A 19,155-nucleotide genomic window follows, 5' to 3' on the forward strand; every position below is an offset into this window, starting at 1 on the left:
TCTTGGGGGGCGCCATTTTGGGGGTGCCATCACGGAGGGCACCATCTTGGGGGCACCATTTCGTGGGCGCCATTCGGGGGAAGCCATCTTGAAGGTGCCGTCCTCAGGGGGCGCCATTTTGGGGGTGCCACGTGGGGGGCACCATCTTGGAGGTGCCATTTTGAGTCCCCCCCCGCCACCCCGGGCATCGCCACGGCCCCATTGACCACCCTGCACCAATGGGGGGGTCCGAAACAGCCCCACAGGACCCCCCCCCAAGGGCCCCAGGCGTCCGGCCCCCCCCCGGCGCAGACACCACCACTCAGACCAGCCATTTCCGATACAAAACTCGGCTCTAATTTGGGGGGTCCGTGGGGGGGGCCCCCAACCCCCCCTCACAGAGCGAGGCGGCAGAGGGGGTTGGCAGCTCGGAGGAGGGGGCGGCACCCGGACGCCTGGGTCCCCCCCGGCGCCCGGGTTTGGGGGGGCTCAGCCCAGCGCGGGGCCGGCCCCGGGGGCGCCGGGGGGGGCCGCGTAGGCCGCCGAGGGCCCCCCCAGGAAGGGCGGGGGGGCGAAGGGCAGGAAGTGGCCGGAGAGGACGACGGGGCCCAGGGCGTAGAGGGCGGCGGGGTCGTCGGGGGGCGCCGGGGGGGCGGCCGGGGGGGGCGCCCCGGGCTCCCCCAGCAGCGCCGCCCCCCCCGGTGCCCCCCCCGCCGCCGCCGCCGCCCCCCGCCGCTTCTTCCCCTTGGCCGAGACCTTGCGGTTGCGGGTCTGGATGCCGTCCTTGCGCATGGTCAGCGGGCGGTTCACCTGCGGCGGGCGGGAGGAGAAGCCCGTGGGGCCCCGGCGTCCGGGACGGATCGTGGGGGGGGGGGGGTTGACCCCCCTGCCCGCCCCCCCCCCGCCCCGAGGGGCCCCGGCGTCCGGGCTCACGTTGTGCAGCTTGTAGTAGAGGCCGCAGGCGTTGCAGACGGGGTCGCCGCTGGCGTTGCGCCGCCACAGCGTCGTCGTCGTCGTCTGGCAGTTGCTGCACGCCGTCCCCGCTCGTTTGCTAACGATCTTTGGGGGGGGGGGGCACCTTAACGAGGGGCCCCGCGCCGCACACCCCCAGTGCAGAGAAGGGGGGGTTCGGGGGGCACACGGAGGTCCTGGGGGGGCGTCTGGGGTGTCGTGGGGGGGGTAGGGGGGGTCTTGGGGGGGGCACTGAGATTTGGGGGGGCTGTGTGGATCTGGGGGGGCCGTGGGGGGATTTGGGGGGCCTCCAGGGGGACGTGGGGGGGGCAGGGGGAGGCCTGGGTGTGGGGGGGGTGTACAGGGGGGTTGCAGGGGGCGCCTGGGGGTTTGGGGGCTGTTGGGGCGGTTTTGGGGTGCGTGCGGGGGGGTTAGGGGCATGTACAGGGGGGTTGGGGGCGCAGGGGCAGTTTTGGGGCTCACCAGGCACTTTTTGGGGCAGATGAGGAGCCAGTTGCGGCTGTTTTCGGGGCCACTGGCAAGTTTGGGGGGTGTTGGGGCAGTTGTGGAGTGGTTTTGGGGCACGTCAGGGCACTTTTGGGGTGCGTACGGGGGGGTCGGGGGGCACGGAGGCCGTTTTGGGGGGCACAGGGGGGTTTGGGGCTCACCAGGTGCTTCTTGGGGCGGATGAGGGGTCGATTGTGGCTGTTGGGGGCCGTCATGGCGGTTCGGGGGTGGTTTTGGGGTGCGTATGGGGGGGTGGGGGGCGCGTACGGGGGGGTCGGGGGGGCGCGGGGGCCGTTTCGGGGGGCACAGGAGGGTTTGGGACTCACCAGGCGCTTCTTGGGGCGGATGAGGGGCCGGTTGTGGCCGTTGGGGGCCGTCATGGCAGTTCGGGGGCGGTTTTGGGGCGCATCGGGGTGGTTTTGGGGTGCGTATGGGGGGGTGGGGGGCACGTACGGGGGGGTCGGGGGGGCGCGGGGGGGGTTGGGACTCACCAGGCGCTTCTTGGGGCGGATGAGGGGCCGGTTGTGGCCGTTGGGGGCCGTCATGGCAGTTCGGGGGCGGTTTTGGGGCGCATCGGGGCGGTTTTGGGGTGCGTATGGGGGGGTGGGGGGCACGTACGGGGGGGTCGGGGGGGCGCAGGGGGGCTGGGGGCTCACCAGGTGCTTCTTGGGGTGGATGAGGGGCCGGTTGTGGCCGTTGGGGGCCGTCATGGCAGTTCGGGGGCGGTTTTGGGGCGCATCGGGGTGGTTTTGGGGTGCGTACGGGGGGGTGGGGGGCACGTACGGGGGGGTCGGGGGGGCGCAGGGGGGGCTGGGGGCTCACCAGGCGCTTCTTGGGGCGGATGAGGGGCCGGTTGTGGCCGTTGGGGGCCGTCATGGCAGTTCGGGGGTGGTTTTGGGGCGCATCGGGGTGGTTTTGGGGTGCGTACGGGGGGGTGGGGGGCACGTACGGGGGGGTCGGGGGGGCGCAGGGGGGGCTGGGGGCTCACCAGGCGCTTCTTGGGGCGGATGAGGGGCCGGTTGTGGCCGTTCATCTTGTGGTAGAGGCCGCAGGCGTTGCACAGGTAGTGGCCGGTGCCGTCGCGGCGCCACAGCGGGGTGGCCGTGGCCCCGCAGTTCACGCACTCCCGCGCCTCTGCCCCCCAGTTCACACCAGTTCACACCAGTACGCACCAGTGCGCACACCCCATGCGCACCAGCATGCGCCAGAACCCACCAGCGTGCACCAGTGCTCCCAGTAGGCACCAGTCTCCCCAACAGCGCTGCCCTGTGCACCAGTACGCACCAGTGCCCACCAGTATGCACCAGTGCCCCCCAGTACACACCAGTGCCCACCAGTATCTCCATGCACACAAGCCCCCAGTGCCCCCAGTCCATCCCAGTGCCCCATTGCCCCCACTCCCCCTCTCCCCCAGCCCCACATTGCCCCCCATTGCCCCCCCTTTTCCCCATTGCCCCCCAATTCCCATTCCCCATTGCCCCCCATTTCCCCCCATTTCTCATCTCCCCCCATTGCCCCCATCTCCCCCCATTGCCCCCATTTCCCCCATCTTCCCCCATTTCCCCCCACTGCCCCCCAATTCCCATTGCCCCCCCGTTGCCCCCCCCGACTCACCGCAGAGGGACGGGGGGAAGCCGGGGCGGGGGCGGGGGGCCGGGACCCCCGGCGGGGGGGCCAGGAAGGCCAGGGGGGCCGCGGGGGGGCCGGGCCCCGGCGGCGGGGGGCTGCCCCGGGGGGGCCGCAGCAGCTCCAGGAACCGGGGGGGCCCCGACGGGTCCCCGGGGGGGTCGGGGGGGGCCGGCGCCCCCCAGCCCCCGGCCCCCAGAGCCCCCCCGTCACCCCACGGCGCCAGCGGCAGCGACAGGCGCCCTGCGGGGGCACGGCGTCACCGGGGGGGGGGACACGGGGGGGGACAGGGGACACAAGTGGGGACGTGGGGGGACACAGAACGTGTGGGGGGACACACGGGGACTTATGGGGCCGGGGGGGACGGGTGGGGACATGTGCGGACTTGTGGGGCCAGGGGAACACGTGGGGACACATGGGGACTTATGGGGCTGGGGGGGACATGGGGGGCACACATGGGGACTTATGGGGCTCAGGGGGATGTGGGGGGGCGTGGGGGGACATAGGGGGCTGGGGGGGACATGGGGGGGACACGTGGGGATGTAGGGAACCAGGAGAAATATAGGGGGACATGAGGGGACACATGGGGACCTATGGGGCCGAGGGGGACGTCTGGGGACATGTGGGGCCGGGGGGGACGTGGGGGGACACACGGGGACTTAAGGGGCCGAGGGGGATGTGGGGGGGGGACACATGGGGACACGTGGGGCCAGGAGCCACATGGGGGGACACATGGGGCTGGGGGGGACATGGGGGGACACAGAGGCACTTATGGGGCTGGGGGGACGTGGGGGGACACGTAGGGACATATGGGGCCGGGGGAGCACATGGCGGCACATGGGGCTGGGGGGGACGTGGGGGTATTTGGGGCACACGTGGGGCGCAGGGGGCGCGGGGGGGTCCTACCTGTGGGGGGGAAGGGGCCCAGCAGCCCCCCCGGCTCGGGGGCGTCGGGGCCCCCCAGCCCCAGGAAGGCGCCGGCCTCGTCGGGGAAGGGGGGGGCCCCGTCCGGCCCCCCCAGCGCCACGAACTCCATGGGGGGCCCGGACGCCTGGGTCCCCTGCGGGGCGGCGGGGACGCCGGGGCCTGCGGGAGGCGGGGGGTGAGCGCCCGCCCGGACGCCTGGGCCCCCCGGACGCCTGGGTCCCCTCGGGGGGAAGCGAGGGTGCCCGGACGCCTGGGCCCCTCCGGTTGGCAGCAGGTGCCGCGAGGGCGCCCGGACGCCTGGGTCCCCCCCGGACGCCTGGGTCCCCCGGAGGTGTTGGGGGATGCAGCGCGGTGGCCCGGACGCCTGGGCCCCCCCAGCCCCCCCTGTCCCCGTCGCGGGGGGTCGCTGACCTGGAGCCGTCGTGTCGCCGCGGGTCGGAGGGACGGACGGGCGCCGCGGGGGAGGGGCGGGGCCCGCCCGGGGTGGGGGGGGCGTCGAACTCCCCCGCCCGGACGCCTGGGCCCCCGCGGAGGGGGCGGCTTCGACGGAGCGAGTCCCGGACGCCTGGGTCCCCCAGGGTCGGACGCGGGAGGCCCCGGACGCCTGGGTCCCCGGGGAGGGGGCAGGACGGGGGGCAGGTCCCGGACGCCTGGGCCCCTGGGCGGCAGGCGCGAGGCGTCTCGGGGCGACGGGGAGCAGAGCCCGGACGCCTGGGCCCCCGGGGGTGGGGGCGGCGGGGGGGCCGGGGACACCCGGGGGGGCGGAGCGGGGGCGCCCGGACACCTGGGTCCCCCGGGGGGCGGAGCGGGGGGACGCCTGGGTCCCCGGGGCGGGGGGGGCACGCCCGGACGCCTGGGTCCCCGGCCCCCCCCCCAGGGCGGTAACGGCCGGGGCTGCCGGGCCCTGATAAAGCCTTATCTGATGGCAGGGCCGGGCCGGCGGTTGGGCTGGGGCGCGCGGGGGGGGGCCGGGGCGGGGCCTGGGGGCCCAGGCGTCCGGGCACCCCCACACGCCCTCGGGGGGGGGCCCAGGCGTCCGGGCACCCCCCCACCCTCGGGGGACCCTGGCGTCCGGCTGCGCCCCGACGCTCCCCCTGGGCCCAGGCGTCCGGGGCCATGTGTTGGGGGGGGGTGATGCCCCCCCCCCCCCCGCCGTGACCGGGCCCCCCCAGGGCGGGGGGGGAGGCGCCGGCCCCTTCCCCGAACCGTCGCCTTATCGGCCCCGGCCAGCGCCGGCCCCCAAAGCGCCGCTTCCCGCCCCAAAGCGGCCCCGGGGGGGGGGGGGGGGCATGACACTGCCACTGGGCCTCCGCCCCCCCCCCGGGTTCGGCCCCCCCCGCCGGCGCCTTCCGGCCCCGTTTCCAGCCCCGGAATCGCCGTTTTTGGCCGCGACGGCGCCCGGGGCCCAAGCGACGCCTACCTGGGCGGCCGGGCCCCCCCCGTCGCAATTTTCGGCCCCCGTCGCGATTTTCGGCCCCCGTCGCGATTTTCGGCACTTCGATCGCAGCTTCTGGTCCCGGCGTCGCAATTGTCGGTCCTGGAATCGCGATTTTCAGCTCCAGCGTCGCGATTTTTGGCCTAAGTGGGGATTTTCAGTCCCGATGTCGCAACTTTCAGTCCCCGGCTCGGGATTTTCGGCCCCAGCGTCGCGATTTTCAGCTCTTGAACCGCAACTTTCGGTCTCGGAGTCGCAATTTCCAGCTCTGGCATCGGGATTTTCAGCGCCCAAGTCACAAGTTTCAGCTGTAGCATCGGGATTTTCAGCCGCAGCATCGGGATTTTCAGCCGCAGCGTCGGGATTTTTGGTCCTGGCGTCGGCATTTTCTGCCCGTGTCACAATTTTCTGCCCCAAAGTCCCGATTTCCAGCCCAAGTTGACGTTTTCAGCCCCGGAATCGCAGTTTTCAGCCCCGGTTTTGGGGCAGAACCGGCCGTTCCGGCGTCTCCGGGTGGGATTCCCTGTGTGGGCCCCGGGGGGGGGGGGCGATTCCCCCCCTTGCTGGGGGTCTCGCTGCCTCAGCGTCCAGGCCCCCCTCCCCCCCCAGCCCAGCTCCCCTCGGGGGGGCCCCGGCGTCCGGACCCCCCGGGGGGAGGGGGGGGCGCTCACAGCTCCGGGGGGGGGTCGGCGGGGGCCAGGGCGCCGGGGGGGGGCAGCCCGGGCAGCAGCGGGGCGTCGATGCAGAAGTCGGGGGGCGGCCGGGGGCCCCCCCGGGGGGGCAGAACCACGGGGGGGGCCGCTGCCAGGGGGGCGAAGAAGTAGGGGTGCAGCAAGGCCTGGGGGGGGGCAAAAGGGGTGGTCGGGGGGGCAGCGAGACCCCCAAACCCCTGGGGGGGCTCCCGGGGGGGGGCTCCCGGACGCCTGGGCCCCCCGTGGCGGTGTGGGGGGGCTCCCGGACGCCTGGGCCCCCCTGGGGGGCTCCCGGACGCCTGGGCCCCCCGTGGTGGTGTGGGGGGGCTCCCGGACGCCTGGGTCCCCCTGGGGGGCTCCCGGACGCCTGGGCCCCCCGTGGCGGTGTGGGGGGGCTCCCGGACGCCTGGGCCCCCGGGGGGGGGGGGGCGTTACCTCGTGGGCGCGGATGCGCTGGCGCGAGGGGTAGACGAGGAAGCGGCGGAGCAGGGCCAGGGCGTCCGGGGGGGCGTCGGGCACCAGCTGCTCCAGCGGCACCGGCGGCTGCGCCCGGAACGAGATCTTCCGGTAGTCGGGAAGCTCCGCCAGCTCCTGGGGGGCCCCGGCGTCCGGGCGACACGTTCAGGGCCGCCCCGGCGCCCGCGAGGGCCCCGGCGTCCGGGAGGGCCCCGGCGTCCGGCGTGGCGCGGCGCCGCCCGCCCCCGCGCGCCCCGTTCCGCCGCCCCGTTGCCTCCCAGTGCTCCCAGTGCTCCCAGCGCGCACCGGCCAGGTGCGGGGCGTGGGGGTGCCGAGGGCGCGCAGCACGCAGCACAGCTGCTCGATGTCGTTCTCGCCCGGGAACAGCGGCGACAGGTTCAGCAGCTCCCCGAAGATGCAGCCCACGGCCCTGGGCGAGCGGCCGGGGTCAGACGGGGGGGGGCCCAGGCGTCCGGGGACGCCCCCCTCCCCCTCAGGGGGCCCAGGCGTCCGGGGCGCTCACCACAGGTCGACGCCCTCGTCGTAGTGCCGGGCGCCGTAGAGCAGCTCCGGGGCTCGGTACCACCTGCGGCGGGGAGGGGGGGGGGGGACACACACGCGGCGCCCTCAGGGACCCAGGCGTCCCCGGGGAGGGGCCCAGGCGTCCCCGGGGGAAGGGGCCCAGGCGTCCGGTACCTGGTGGCCACCTGGTGGCTGTAGGGGCGCCCGCGGGGCCCCGCCGCCAGCACGCGCGCCAGCCCGAAGTCGGCCAGCTTGAGCCGCCCCGCGCCGTCGATGAGCAGGTTGGCCGGCTTGAGGTCCTGCGCCCGGACGCCGGGGTCCCTCGCCGCCCGGACGCCTGGGCCCCCCGGGGCCCGGACGCCTGGGTCCCACCCGTGTGCCCCATTTCCCCCCATTTCCCCACTCCTGGGGCCATCCCAGTTCCCCCTGGGGGCACCTGAGTCCTCCCCGGACACCTGGGCCCCTCCTGCACCCAGACGCGTGGGTCCCTCCCGGCCCGGACGCCTGGGTCCCCTGGGGCCCGGATGCCTGGGCCCCTCCCCACATGCACCCCTGGGCGCTTCCCAGTCCCCCCTGGGGCACCCGAGCCCTCCCCGGACACCTGGGCCCCCCGCCTGGACACCTGGGTCCCCTCCCCAGACACCTGAGCCCCCCTGGACCCGGACACCTGGGCCCCCCCACATGCCCCATTCCCCCCCCCCCGGCACCCCTGGGCCCTTCCTGGTTCTCCCTGGGGGTACCTGAGCCCTCCCCGGACGCCTGGGCTCCCTCCCCGGACACCTGGGCCCCCCCACACGCCCCATTTCCCCCCCCCCCCCGGCACCCCTGGGCCCTTCCCGGGTCCCCCGGAGGCACCTGAGCCCTCCCCGGATGCCTGGGCCCCCCCCCCACGCCCCATTTCCCCCCCCCCGGCACCCCCAGGCCCTTCCCGGGTCCCCCCGGGGGCACCCGAGTCCTCCTTGGCCACTTACGTCCCCTCCCCGGACACCTGGGCCCCCACCCAGCACATGGGTCCCCCCCCGGACACCTGGGCCCCTCACGGCCCAGACACCTGGACCCCCCCCCCCCACGCCCCATTTCCCCCCCCCCCGCACCCCTGGGCCCTTCCCGGGTCCCCCTGGGGCACCCGAGTCCTCCTTGGCCACTTACGTCCCCTCCCCGGACACCTGGGCCCCCACCCAGCACACGGGCCCCCCGCCCGGACGCCTGGGCCCCCCGCGGGGGGCGGCACTCACGCGGTGCAGGATGCGGAGGCGGTGGCAGTGGCGCAGCCCCCGCAGCGTCATGGCGAGCAGGGCGCGGACGCGGGCGGGCGGCAGGGGGGCGGCGGCGGCCCGCAGCAGCCCCCCCAGGTCGCCCGCCACGAACTCGAAGGCCAGCACCACGGCGGGGCCGTGCGCGAAGGCCGCCCGCAGCCGCACCACCTGCGGGCAGCCCCCCGCTCAGCCGGGCCCCCCCGCTGCGCCCCCCACCCCCCCCACGGCCCCCCCAACCCGGGGGGCCCCGGCGTCCGGGCCGCGCTCACGTGCGGGCTCTCCTCGATCTCCCGCAGCGCCTTGATCTCCCGCAGCGTCTGGGGCGGGACCCCGTCCTCGGGCCGCCGCAGCGTCACCTTCTTCAGCGCCACCGTCTCCCCCGTCTGCGGGCCCAGGCGTCCGGGTCGGCCGAGCCCACCCCGCCTTGCCCCCCGCCCCGGGGGGGCCAAGGCGGCCGGGGGCTCCCCCTCCCCCCCAAGGGGACCCAGGCGTCCGGGCGGGCCCCACCTCTCTGTTCTTGGCCTTGAAGACGACGCCGTGGGCGCCCTCGCCGATGCGCCCCAGGATGATGTACTGGTCCATACTGGTCATGCTGGGAGAGGAGCGCGAGGCGTTGTGGGGCGCCGGGGGTCCTCCTGCATCCCACAATGCCATGCGGGCCGCCCGGGGCCCCCAGTTTGGCTCCCCCAGTGCATCATGGGATGATGGAGCCTTCTGCTATCCCACAATGCCCTGCAAAGACTCCCCCCAGGGCACTGTAGGATGCTGGAGGTCTCACCTATCCCACAATGCCCTGCAAAGCCTCACCCAGTGCACTATGGGGCACTGGCAGGTTCCCTCCATCCCACAATGCCCTGCGAAGCCGCCCCCAGTGCGCCATGGGACACTGGCAGGTCCCCTCCATCCCACAATGCCCTGCGAAGCCACCCCAGTGCATTATGGGATGCTGAAGGGTCCCTTCCATCCCACAATGCCCTGCGAAGCCGCCCCCAGTGCACCATGGGACACTGGAGGTCTCGAGACCCCCCCCGTGGGGGACCCCGGCGGACCCCCCGGTCCCACAATGCCCCGCGGCCCCCCCCCAAGCTCCGGCGGACCCCGCCGCCCACCGGGGGCCGCCGCGGTCCCACAGTGCCCCGCGCGGCGCGGCCGCGCCGCCTCCCCACGCACCTGCCGGCCGCGCCGTCGCCCCCGGCAACCGCGGCCGCTCCCTGGCAACGGCCGGAACTTCCGGCCGCCGCCGCGGGAGGGGCGGGCCCCGCGCGCGGCGGCCCCGCCCCCCGCCGCCGCCATTGGCCGGGCGGTCGGCGGTGCCGGCGCGGATTGGGCGAGGGGGGCGGGCGGCGGCGCCATTGGCCGGCGGAGCGGCCGGGTCCCGCCCCCTCGGCCGCGGCGGCACCTCCCGCGCGCACGGACGGAGCCGGCGCCCCTCGGGGGGGGCGAGGTGGGGCGGGGGGGGCGGCGGGGTGCGGGGGGCACCGGCGTTGGGGGCGGGGGGAGGTGGGGTTGGGGGGGAACCAGATTTGGGGGGAGAAAAGTGTGTTTTGGGGGATGGGAGCTGGATTTTGGGGGAAAAAGAATGGATTTTGGGGAGGCGGAGGCTGGATATTTTTGGGAAAAGCTGGTTTTGGGGGAGAAAAGCTGGATGTTAACGGGAAAAATTGGGTTTGGGGAGGGAAGGTGGATTTGGGGAGATGGAGGGTGGACGTTGGGGGAGGGAATCTGGATTTGGGGAGGTGGAGGCTCGATTTGGGGGGGGGGAAAGCTGGCCTTTGGGGGGAGAAACCAGATCGGGGGAGGTGGAGGCTGGATTTTGGGGAGGAAAACCAGGTTTGGGGGGTGAGAACTGTACTTTGGGGGATGGGAGCTGGATTTTGGGGGGAAAAGCTGGATTTTGTGAGGTAGATGCTGGATTTTGGGGGGAGAAGCCAGATTTTGGGAGACGGAGGCTGGATTTTGGGGGGGGGAGCTGAGTTTGGGGAGAGAGGCTGGATTTGGGGGGAAAAAGGCTATTTTGGGGGATGGGAGTGGGACTTGGGGGGGGGAAAGGCCAGATTTGGGGAGATGGAAGCTGGATTTTGGGGAGGAAATCTGGATTTTGGGAGGTGGAGGCTGGATTTTGGGGGGGAAACCTGGATTGTGGGGAGGTGGAGGCTGGGTTTTGGGGGGGGGAAGTGGGATTTGGGGGGAAAGCAGAATTTTGGGAGGTGGAGACTGGATTTTGGGGAGGAAGTCTGGATTTTGGGAGGTGGAGGCTGGGTTTTGGGGGGGGAAGTGGGATTTGGGGGGGAAAGCAGAATTTTGGGAGGTGGAGACTGGATTTTGGGGAGGAAGTCTGGATTTTGGGAGGTGGAGGCTGGGTTTTGGGGGGGAAGTGGGATTTGGGGGGGAAAGCAGAATTTTGGGAGGTGGAGGCTGGATTTTGGGAGGGAAAAGGTGGATTTTAGGGGGGAAACCTGCATTTGGGGAGGCGGCGGTGGGATTTCGGGAGGGCAAAGCCGGGTTTTGGGGGGGCAGCGGGACTTGGGGGGCCGCCGCGGGGTCTGACCCCCCCCCCCCCCCCCGCCGCAGGGGCCATGTCGGCGCTGAGGCCCGGCGAGTTCGTGGCGCAGGTGCTGCCGGGCTGCCTGGTGCCCACGGCGCGGCAGGGCCTGGCCCAGCTCTGGCGCCTGCTGCTGCTCTGCCTCGGCGCCCGCCTGCTGCACCGCCTGCGTGAGTGCCCCGGGGGGGCCCCGGCGTCCGGGGGTGGGGGGGGTCCTGGGGGGTCCCTGTCGCCCGGGGGGGCACAACTGGGGGGTCCCGGGTGGCTGGGGATCGCTGGTGGGGCCCAGGCGTCCGGGAGGTCGTGAGCGGGGGTCACGCTCGGGGGCCCAGGCGTCCGGGAGGTCATGGGGGGGGGGGGGGGGCCCAGGTGTCTGGGGGGTGGTGGCTCACGGGGCCCAGGCGTCCGGGGGTGGCAGTGATGGGGCCCAGGCGTGCGGGGGGCGGTGGCTCACGGGGCCCAGGCGTCCGGGGGTGGCAGTGATGGGGCCCAGGCGTGCGGGGGGCGGTGGCTCACGGGGCCCAGGCGTCCGGGGGTGGCAGTGATGGGGCCCAGGCGTGCGGGGGGCGGTGGGTCACGGGGCCCAGGCGTCCGGGGGTGGCAGCAGAGGGTCCCAGGCGTCCGGGGAGCGGTGGGTCACGGGGCCCAGGCGTCCGGGGGGTTGGCAGTGGCGGGTCCCAGGCGTCTGGGGGTTGGCGGTGGCGGGGCCCAGGCGTCCGGGGGCTGGCGCCGGGGGGCCCAGGCGTGTGGGGGGCGGTGGGTCACGGGGCCCAGGCGTCTGGGGGTTGGCGGTGGCGGGGCCCAGGCGTCCGGGGGCTGGCGCCGGGGGGCCCAGGCGTGCGGGGGGCGGTGGGTCACGGGGCCCAGGCGTCTGGGGGTTGGCAGTGACGGGGCCCAGGCGTCCGGGGGTGGCAGCAGAAGGTCCCAGGCGTGCGGGGGGTGGTCGGTCACGGGGCCCAGGCGTGCGGGGGTTGGCAGTGACGGGGCCCAGGCGTCCGGGGGTGGCAGCGAAGGTCCCAGGCGTGCGGGGGGCGGTGGGTCACGGGGCCCAGGCGTGCGGGGGGGGTCCCCGGCGCGGGGGGGCGGCGGCGCGGGCGCCGGCGGGGCCGGTGACGCGCGCCGCAGCCCTGCCGCGGGGGGGCAAGCACGCGGGGGCGGCGGCCGGGGGGCTGCTGGCGCTGCACCACTTCTTCGGGGCCCAGGCGCTCTGGGCGGCGCTGCTGAGCGCCCTCTGCGCCCTCACCCTGGCGCTGAGCCGCGCCCGCCCCCACCGCGGCCTCTGCCTCGCCCTCGCCACCCTCAGCTACCTCCTCATGGGGTACTGGGGGGGACTGGGAGCACTGGGGGGAGTTGGGAAGGGACTGGGAGGGCAGTGGGAGTACTGGGGGGGGACTGGGAAGGCACTGGGAGCACTGGGGGGGATTGTGGGAGAAATGGGTAAGAGTGGGGGGGCACTGGGGAATTGGGAAGGGACTGGGGGGCACCAGGGAGGGGATTGGGGGGTCACTGGGAGCACTGGGGGAACTGGGAGGGCAGTGGGAGTAGGCTGGGGGGCACTGGGAGCACTGGGGGGCACCAGGGAGGGGACTGGGGGACGCTGGTAGCACTGGGGGGGACTGGGAGGTGTGTGGGGGTATTGGGAAAGGATCGGGGAGGGTTGGGAGCACTGGGGTGGACTGGGGGGCACTGGGAGCCCTGTGGGACACCAGGGAGGGGACTGAGAAGGACTGGGAGCACTGGGGAGTACCAGGAAAGGGACTGGGGTGGAACTGGGAGCACTGGGGGGAACTGGGAGGGGTGTGGGAGTAGGTTGGGGGGCCCAGCGGGAACTGGGAGGGGACTGGGAGCGCTGGGGAGGACTGGGAAGGAACTGGGGGACTAGGGGGGGACTGGGAGCACTGGGAGCACTGGGGGCACTGGGAGCACTGGAGGGGCAACTGGGCTCGCGCCGCCCCGCAGGGAGATGCACATGGTCGACACCGTCACCTGGCATAAGATGAGAGGTGAGCGCCCGGACGCCTGGGCCCTGGGGGGGGGGAGGGAGGGATCCCCGGATGCCTGGGCCCTTTGAGGGGGGGGCAATGGGCAGCTGGGTCCCTGGGGGGGGGGGGCAGGGATCCCTGGACACCTGGGCCCCTGGGGGGGGGGAGGGAGGGATCCCCGGATGCCTGGGCCCTTTGGGGGGGGGCAATGGGCACCTGGGTCCCTGGGGGGGGGGGAGGGATCCCCAGACACCTGGGCCCCTGGGGGGGGGAGGGAGGGATCCCCGGATGCCTGGGCCCTTTGGGGGGGGGGGGGCAATGGGCACCTGGGTCCCTGGGGGGGGGGGGGGCAGGGATCCCCAGACACCTGGGCCCCTGGGGGGGGGGAGGGAGGGATGCCCGGATGCCTGGGCCCTTTGGGGGGGGGGGCAATGGGCACCTGGGTTCCTGGGGGGGGGGGGGCAGGGATCCCCGGACACCTGGGTCCCTGGGGCGGGGGGGCAGGGATCCCCGGACACCTGGGCCCCGGGGGGTGGCCAGGCGGCTCCGGAGGCGGAGGGTTATGGGGGGCCCGGGGGGTGCGGGGCGGAGCGGGGGGTCCCCGGGCGGTGCCAGCCGGACGCCGGGGCCCCGGGGTGACTTGGGGGGGCGGCGCAGGGGCGCAGATGGTGGTGGCCATGAAGGCGGTGTCGCTGGGCTTCGACCTGGACCGGGGGCGGCGGGGCCGGAGCCGTCGGCCGCCCAGGTGCTGGGCTACCTCTGCTCGCCCGGCTCCGTCGTCTTCGGGCCCTGGGAGCCCTTCGGCGCCTACCTGCGGGCCGTGGAGGGGCCCCCCCTGGTACGGGGGGGGGACGCGGATGTGGTGGGATGTGGGAGAACGTGGGAGATGGACACGGGGGGACGTGGGGGGACAGGGAGGGACAGGGAGGGATGGGGAGAGATGGGGGACACGGAGGGACGTGGGGGGACATGGGGGGACAGGGAGGGATGGGGGGACACGGGGGGACATGGGGGGACAGGGAGGGACGGGGAGAGATGGGGAGAGATGGGGAACACGGAGGGACGTGGGGGGACAGGGAGGGACAGGGAGAGATGGGGGGACACGGAGGGACGTGGGGGGACATGGGACAGGGAGGGATGGGGGGACACAGAGGGACGTGGGGGGACATGGGACAGGGAGGGATGGGGGGACACGGAGGGACGTGGGGGGGACATGGGACAGGGAGGGATGGGGGACACGGAGGGACATGGGGGGACATGGGGGGACAGGGAGAGATGGGGGGACACGGAGGGACGTGGGGGGACATGGGGGGACAGGGAGGGATGCGGAGAGATGGGGGGACGTGGATGGACGGGGAGGAACGCGGAGGGACGGGGTGGGACGGGGGAGAACATGGGAGATGGATGGACATGGAGGGACATGGAAGAACATGAGGGACGTGGGGGACGTGGAGGGACACGAGGGACATGGGACGTGGGCACGGAGGGACATGGAGGGATATAGAGAGACACTGGGGACACGGGGGGACGTGGAGGGACGTGGAGAAACACGGATGGACGCGGTGGGACGTGGGAGAACGTGGGATGGAGAAAGACAGGGAGGGACGTGAAAGGATGTGGGAGATGGGAGGGACGTGGTGCGATGTGGACAGACAAAGAAGGATGTGGGGGTATGGGGGGACGTGGAGCGACCTGGAGGGCCGTGGGGTGGAGGAGGGGGGGCCGTGGGGCGCCGTGGGGGGCCGGGACCCACGGCGTCGCCGCGCAGAGCCTGGCGTGGGCCCGCAAGGCCGTGCGCAGCTGCCCTGGCGCTGCTCTGCCTGCTGGTCTCCACCTGCCTGGCGCCTTTCCTCTTCTCCTCGCTGCTGCCGCTCTACGCCTGCCGCCCCCTGCGACGGTGAGAGCCCCCCGCGACCCCCCCGCGGGCCCCGGCGTCCGGGAACCCCCCCAGCCCCCCCAAGGCCCTGGTGTCCAGGAACCCCCCCCATCTCCCCCCACAGAGGGGCCCAGGCGTCCGGGACCCCCCACTGCTCCCCAGCGGGCCCTGGCATCTGGGAACCCCCCCCCATGGGTCCTGGTGTCCGGGGACCCCCCCAGTCCCCCACAGAGGGGCCCAGGCGTCCGGGACCCCCCACTGCTCCCCAGCGGGCCCTGGCATCTGGGAACCCCCCCCCATGGGTCCTGGTGTCCGGGGGACCCCCCCCCAGTCCCCCCACAGAGGGGCCCAGGCGTCCGGGAACCCCCCACTGCTCCCCAGCGGGCCCTGGCATCTCGGAACCCCCCCCCCATGGGTCCTGGTGTCTGGGGACCCCCCCATCTCCCCCCACAGAGGGGCCCAGGCGTCCGGGACCCCCCACTGCTCCCCAGCGGGCCCTGGCATCTCGGAACCCCCCCCCCATGGGTCCTGGTGTCTGGGGACCCCCCCATCTCCCCCCACAGAGGGGCCCAGGCGTCCGGGACCCCCCACTGCTCCCCAGCGGGCCCTGGCATCTCGGAACCCCCCCCCCATGGGTCCTGGTGTCTGGGGACCCCCCCAGTCCCCCCACAGAGGGGCCCAGGCGTCCGGGACCCCCATCTCCTCCCACGGAGGGGCCCAGGCGTCCGGGCCCCCCACTAACCCTCTCTCTCCTCCCCCGCCGCCGCCGCGCAGGAGCGTCATCGCCAGGTGAGCGACGCGGGGCCACGCGAGCGGCCGCGGCGGGGGGGGGAACACGCGACACGCGGGGCCGCACACGCCCCCACACGCGTGTGCTGTGTCCCGTGTCCCCCCCCGGCGCGCGGCTGACGCGTGTCCCCGCGCAGGTGGCTGCGCGCCTACGAGAGCGCCCTGTCCTTCCACTTCAGCAACTACTTCGTGGCCTTCCTCTCCGAGGCCACCGCCACGCTGGCCGGCTCCGGCGCCTCCCTCGAGAAGGACCACCTCCGCTGGTAGGGGCCCCGGCGTCCGGGGGGGCCCCGGCGTCCGGGTGGTGACGGGAGGGGGGCAGGGGAAGGGCCCCGGCGTCCGGGTGGTGACGGGGCCGCGCAGGGACCTGGCGGTGTCGCGGCCGCTGCGCGTGGAGCTGCCGCGCTCCATGGCCGACGTCGTCATCAACTGGAACCTGCCCATGTCGCGCTGGCTGCACACCTGTGAGCGCACTGGGGGCACTGGGGGGGACTGGGAGGGGGGCTGGGGGAACTGGGAGCACTGGGAGGGGGGTAGGGGGAACTGGGAGTACTGGGAGAGGATGCTGGGGGCACTGGGAGGGGGGCTGGGGGCACTGGGAGGGGGGCTGGGGGGAACTGGGAGCAGTGGGAGGGGATGCTGGGGGCACTGGGAGGGGGGTAGGGGGAACTGGGAGCACTGGGAGAGGATGCTGGGGGCACTGGGAGGGGGGCTGGGGGGAACTGGGAGCACTGGGAGGGGATGCTGGGGGCACTGGGAGGGGGGTAGGGGGAACTGGGAGCACTGGGAGGATGCTGGGGCACTGGAGGAGGAGCTGGGCACGCTGGGGAGAACTAGCAGGGGTGCTGGGAGGGAGATGGGGCACTGGGAGGGCATTCTGGGGGCACTGGGAAGGGGGCTGGGGGGAGCTGGGAGCACTGGGAGGATGCTGGGGGCACTGGAGGAGGAGCTGGGCACACTGGGGGGAACTGGGAGGGAGACTGGGACACTCGGGGAAACTGGGAGCACTGGGAGGGTGTTTGTGGGGGGCAGTTGAGGCTACTGGGAGCATTAATGGAGGCTCAGGAGGCTACTGGGGGCACTGGGGGTTACTGGGGGCACTGGGGGGGGGCAGTAGTGGGGGGGTTACTGGGAGCACTGGGGGTTACTGGGAGGCGCTGGTGTCACTGGCCGGGGCGCAGACGTGTTCAAGACCGCCCGGCGCCTGGGGACCTTCGCGGCCGTGCTGGGCACCTACGCGGCCAGCGCCCTGCTGCACGTGAGTCCCCGCCGCCCCCCCGGACCCCAAACTGACCCAAACTGACCCCCAAACTGACCCCCCAAATACCCCCAAAACTGACCCCCGAACTGACCCCCCCAAATACCCCCAAAACTGACCCCTGAACTGACCCCCAAACTGGCCCCTGAACACCCCCAAACTGAGCTCTGAACACCCCAGGTACCCCCAAGCTGACCCCCAAATACCCCCAAACTGACCCCCAAACACTCCCCAAATACCCCCAAACTGACCCCCAAATATTGTCCAAACTGCCCTGATACCCCCCGAACTTCCCTGATACTCCCCCAAACTGCCCCGCCCCCCCCCCCCCCCAGCCGCCCTCACGCCCGGCTCCCCCAGGGCCTCAGCTTCCACCTGGCCGCCGTCCTCCTCTCCCTCGGCTTCATCACCTACTCCGAGCACGGTGAGCGCTGCCCCTTTAAGGCCAGGGGGAGGCGGGGCCTCTGCGAGGGCCGCGCCCCCGAGGTGGGCGGGGCAGGAGGAGCCAAGGAGGGAGGGGCACGCTGATGGGGAGTGCCTGGTGGGCGTGGCTAAGTGGGGTGGGCGGGGCTATTGTGTGCCAGGTGTGATGGGAGGGGCCAGGTGGGAGCCGGGGGTGTGGGCGGGGCTTAATGGGGAGTGGGCGGGGCCAGCTGGGTGCATGTGTGGGTGGGGCTGAGGGCTGTGGGAGGGGCTTGATGGAGAGTGGGTGGGGCCTGGTGGGACCATGAGGGGTGTGGGCGGGGCTGAGGATTGTGGGCAGGGCTTGATGGAGAGTGGGTGGGGCCTGGTGGGAGCATGAGGTGTGTGGGCGGGGCCACACTGACCCCGCCCCCTCCCCGCAGTGCTGCGGAAGCGCCTGGCGGCCATCTTTGACGCCTGCGTCCTCTCGAAGCGCTGCCCCCCCGGCTGCCCCCACCGCCACAAGGACGTGAGCCCGGACGCCGGGGTCCGCGGGGGTGGGGGTGGGGCCCGCCCGGACGCCTGGGCCCGCTGACGCCCCTGCTGTCCCCCCCCCCCCGCAGGCGCTGTGGGTGCGGGGGCTGAACGCGGCGCTGGGGGCCCTGGCGCTCTTCCACCTCGCCTACCTGGGCGCCCTCTTCGACGTGGAGGCCGACGACGCCGTGGAGGAGCAGGTGCCCCTCCCCCGCCCCGCGTTTTGGGGGGAAACGGGGCGGATTCGGGGCTGACTGCGTTCACACCGCCCCCCCCGCAGGGCTACGGGATGTCCTACACCGTGCGCAAGTGGTCGGAGCTGAGCTGGGCCAGCCACTGGGTGACGCTGGGCTGCTGGGTCGTCGCCCGCCTGCTCCGCTGACCGGGGACGCGCTGGGAGCAACTGGGAGCACTGGGGAGCCCCCCCTCCCAGCACCGGGGGAGAGCACGCAGAGAGGGCCCCCTTCCGCACCCTTCTAGGCGGTGGAGGACTGCTCCTCTCTATGGTTGCACCCCCACGCACCAGCCAAGGGGAGGTTGCGCTTCCCCTCCCCACCATAGAGTTTTCTCTGTGCCAAGAAGGGTGCTGCGGGGGGTGCTGTTCTAGGACGGGGAAGTGACCTCACGCGGCCCCTCTAGGGCTGGGAGGACCCGGGCATCGGTGTCCCGGTTTTGTACCGCTCGTAGCGCATTAAAGTTCCCGGTTAGGCACCAGGAGAAACGACGCCCGCGATTGGCTCCGCCCCGAGTGGCTCCGCCCCCCCGGCTCCGCGGCGGCCAATGGGGACGCGTCAGGGCCCGCGGGGGCGGCGCTGGCAGCACGCGGAGCCGCCGGTGTTTCTTTCCGCTGGTCTTTACATTGGGGGGGGGGGGGGACACGCACAGCCCCCGTGGGGCCCGGTGGCGGGGGGGTCACGCGGCCCCGGGGGGGTCACACGGCCCCCGCGGGGCCGGGGGTCGCGGGCGGCGCCGTCAGGAGCCCTTGGCCTTGCAGAGCGACCTGCGGGAGAGAGAGCGCCCGGGGCTGAGGAGGGCTCCACCGCCCCTATAGCGCTGGGGGGGGGGGGGTCGGCTCCTATAGAGCCCCAGGGGGCCCTATAGGACCCGGGGAGGGGAGCTGTGGCACCTGGGGGGACCCCTGTGACTCCCATAGAGCCCCGGGGAGCCCTGTAGCACCTGGGGGGGGGGGCCCTGTGGCTCCTATAGAGCCTTGAGAGGTCCTATAGCACTTGAAGAGAGAGCATATGGCTGCTATAGAGCCCCAAAGGGCCCTATAGCACCTGCAGGAGATCCCTGTGGGTCCTATAGAGCCCCCAAGGGTCCTATAGCACCAGTAGTGAGTCTCTATGGCTCCTAGAGCCTCAGGGGCTTCCTATAGTGCCCTGTAAGAGCTTATAGCCCCCCCATGGAGACCCTGGCCC

The 19,155-nt window shown here is 73.6% G+C and overlaps 3 protein-coding genes across 7 annotated transcripts; 1 reads left to right on the forward strand and 2 right to left on the reverse strand.

The window, feature by feature from the left end:
• Window positions 1-313: 313 nt before the first annotated feature.
• GATA1 (GATA binding protein 1) lies at window positions 314-5,542 on the reverse strand. Of its 2 annotated transcripts, none has more exons than XM_064503408.1 (6): window positions 5,411-5,542; window positions 3,970-4,149; window positions 3,052-3,306; window positions 2,426-2,571; window positions 913-1,038; window positions 314-789 (listed from the first exon to the last, which is right to left on the reverse strand). In XM_064503408.1, the coding sequence occupies exons 2-6, from the start codon at window positions 4,097-4,099 to the stop codon at window positions 469-471; spliced, it is 978 nt and encodes a 325-aa protein (XP_064359478.1). In that variant the 5' UTR covers window positions 4,100-4,149; window positions 5,411-5,542; the 3' UTR covers window positions 314-468. The 2 variants fall into 2 exon arrangements, with proteins under 2 accessions (XP_064359478.1, XP_064359477.1); XM_064503407.1 differs by lacking the exon at window positions 5,411-5,542 and adding an exon at window positions 4,402-4,839.
• A 278-nt stretch (window positions 5,543-5,820) lies between these two features.
• CDK20 (cyclin dependent kinase 20) lies at window positions 5,821-9,584 on the reverse strand. Of its 4 annotated transcripts, XM_064503405.1 has the most exons (9): window positions 9,130-9,263; window positions 8,859-8,943; window positions 8,621-8,734; window positions 8,331-8,519; window positions 7,270-7,394; window positions 7,097-7,159; window positions 6,880-7,003; window positions 6,553-6,708; window positions 5,961-6,263 (listed from the first exon to the last, which is right to left on the reverse strand). In XM_064503405.1, the coding sequence occupies exons 1-9, from the start codon at window positions 9,192-9,194 to the stop codon at window positions 6,093-6,095; spliced, it is 1,092 nt and encodes a 363-aa protein (XP_064359475.1). In that variant the 5' UTR covers window positions 9,195-9,263; the 3' UTR covers window positions 5,961-6,092. The 4 variants fall into 4 exon arrangements, with proteins under 4 accessions (XP_064359476.1, XP_064359474.1, XP_064359473.1 ...); XM_064503406.1 differs by lacking the exons at window positions 7,270-7,394; window positions 9,130-9,263 and adding an exon at window positions 9,522-9,584 and having other exon boundaries at window positions 5,821-6,263; XM_064503404.1 differs by lacking the exon at window positions 7,270-7,394 and having other exon boundaries at window positions 5,821-6,263; window positions 9,159-9,281.
• Window positions 9,585-10,922: 1,338 nt separating this feature from the next.
• PORCN (porcupine O-acyltransferase) lies at window positions 10,923-18,458 on the forward strand. Its single transcript, XM_064503402.1, is given in 15 exon segments — window positions 10,923-11,063; window positions 12,019-12,211; window positions 12,853-12,896; window positions 13,533-13,600; window positions 13,603-13,713; window positions 14,644-14,675; window positions 14,677-14,772; window positions 15,526-15,540; window positions 15,678-15,803; window positions 15,904-16,004; window positions 16,722-16,798; window positions 17,159-17,222; window positions 17,644-17,729; window positions 17,824-17,934; window positions 18,015-18,458. Coding segments are annotated over 15 exon segments (1,362 nt in total). The 5' UTR covers window positions 10,923-10,927; the 3' UTR covers window positions 18,117-18,458.
• Window positions 18,459-19,155: the final 697 nt, after the last annotated feature.

Source organism: Dromaius novaehollandiae, chromosome 37, assembly GCF_036370855.1.
Source record: "Dromaius novaehollandiae isolate bDroNov1 chromosome 37, bDroNov1.hap1, whole genome shotgun sequence".
Classification (NCBI taxonomy): Eukaryota; Metazoa; Chordata; class Aves; order Casuariiformes; family Dromaiidae; genus Dromaius; species Dromaius novaehollandiae.

Excerpts from the sequence above, each read along its gene's own strand:
- GATA1 (XM_064503408.1), bottom strand. The coding sequence starts at position 4,099 with ATGGAGTTCGTGGCGCTGGGGGGGCCGGACGGGGCCCCCCCCTTCCCC. Across the intron at positions 2,572-3,051 it reads CTTCCCCCCGTCCCTCTGCG|AGGCGCGGGAGTGCGTGAAC; the intron begins GTGAGTCGGGGG and ends ACTGGGGGGCAG. Across the intron at positions 1,039-2,425 it reads TCCGCCCCAAGAAGCGCCTG|ATCGTTAGCAAACGAGCGGG; the intron begins GTGAGCCCCCAG and ends CCCCCCCCAAAG.
- CDK20 (XM_064503403.1), bottom strand. The coding sequence starts at position 9,194 with ATGGAGGGAACCTGCCAGTGCCCCATAGTGCACTGGGTGAGGCTTTGC. Across the intron at positions 8,735-8,858 it reads TCAAGGCCAAGAACAGAGAG|ACGGGGGAGACGGTGGCGCT; the intron begins GTGGGGCCCGCC and ends CTGGGCCCGCAG. Across the intron at positions 7,004-7,096 it reads GACGAGGGCGTCGACCTGTG|GGCCGTGGGCTGCATCTTCG; the intron begins GTGAGCGCCCCG and ends CCGCTCGCCCAG.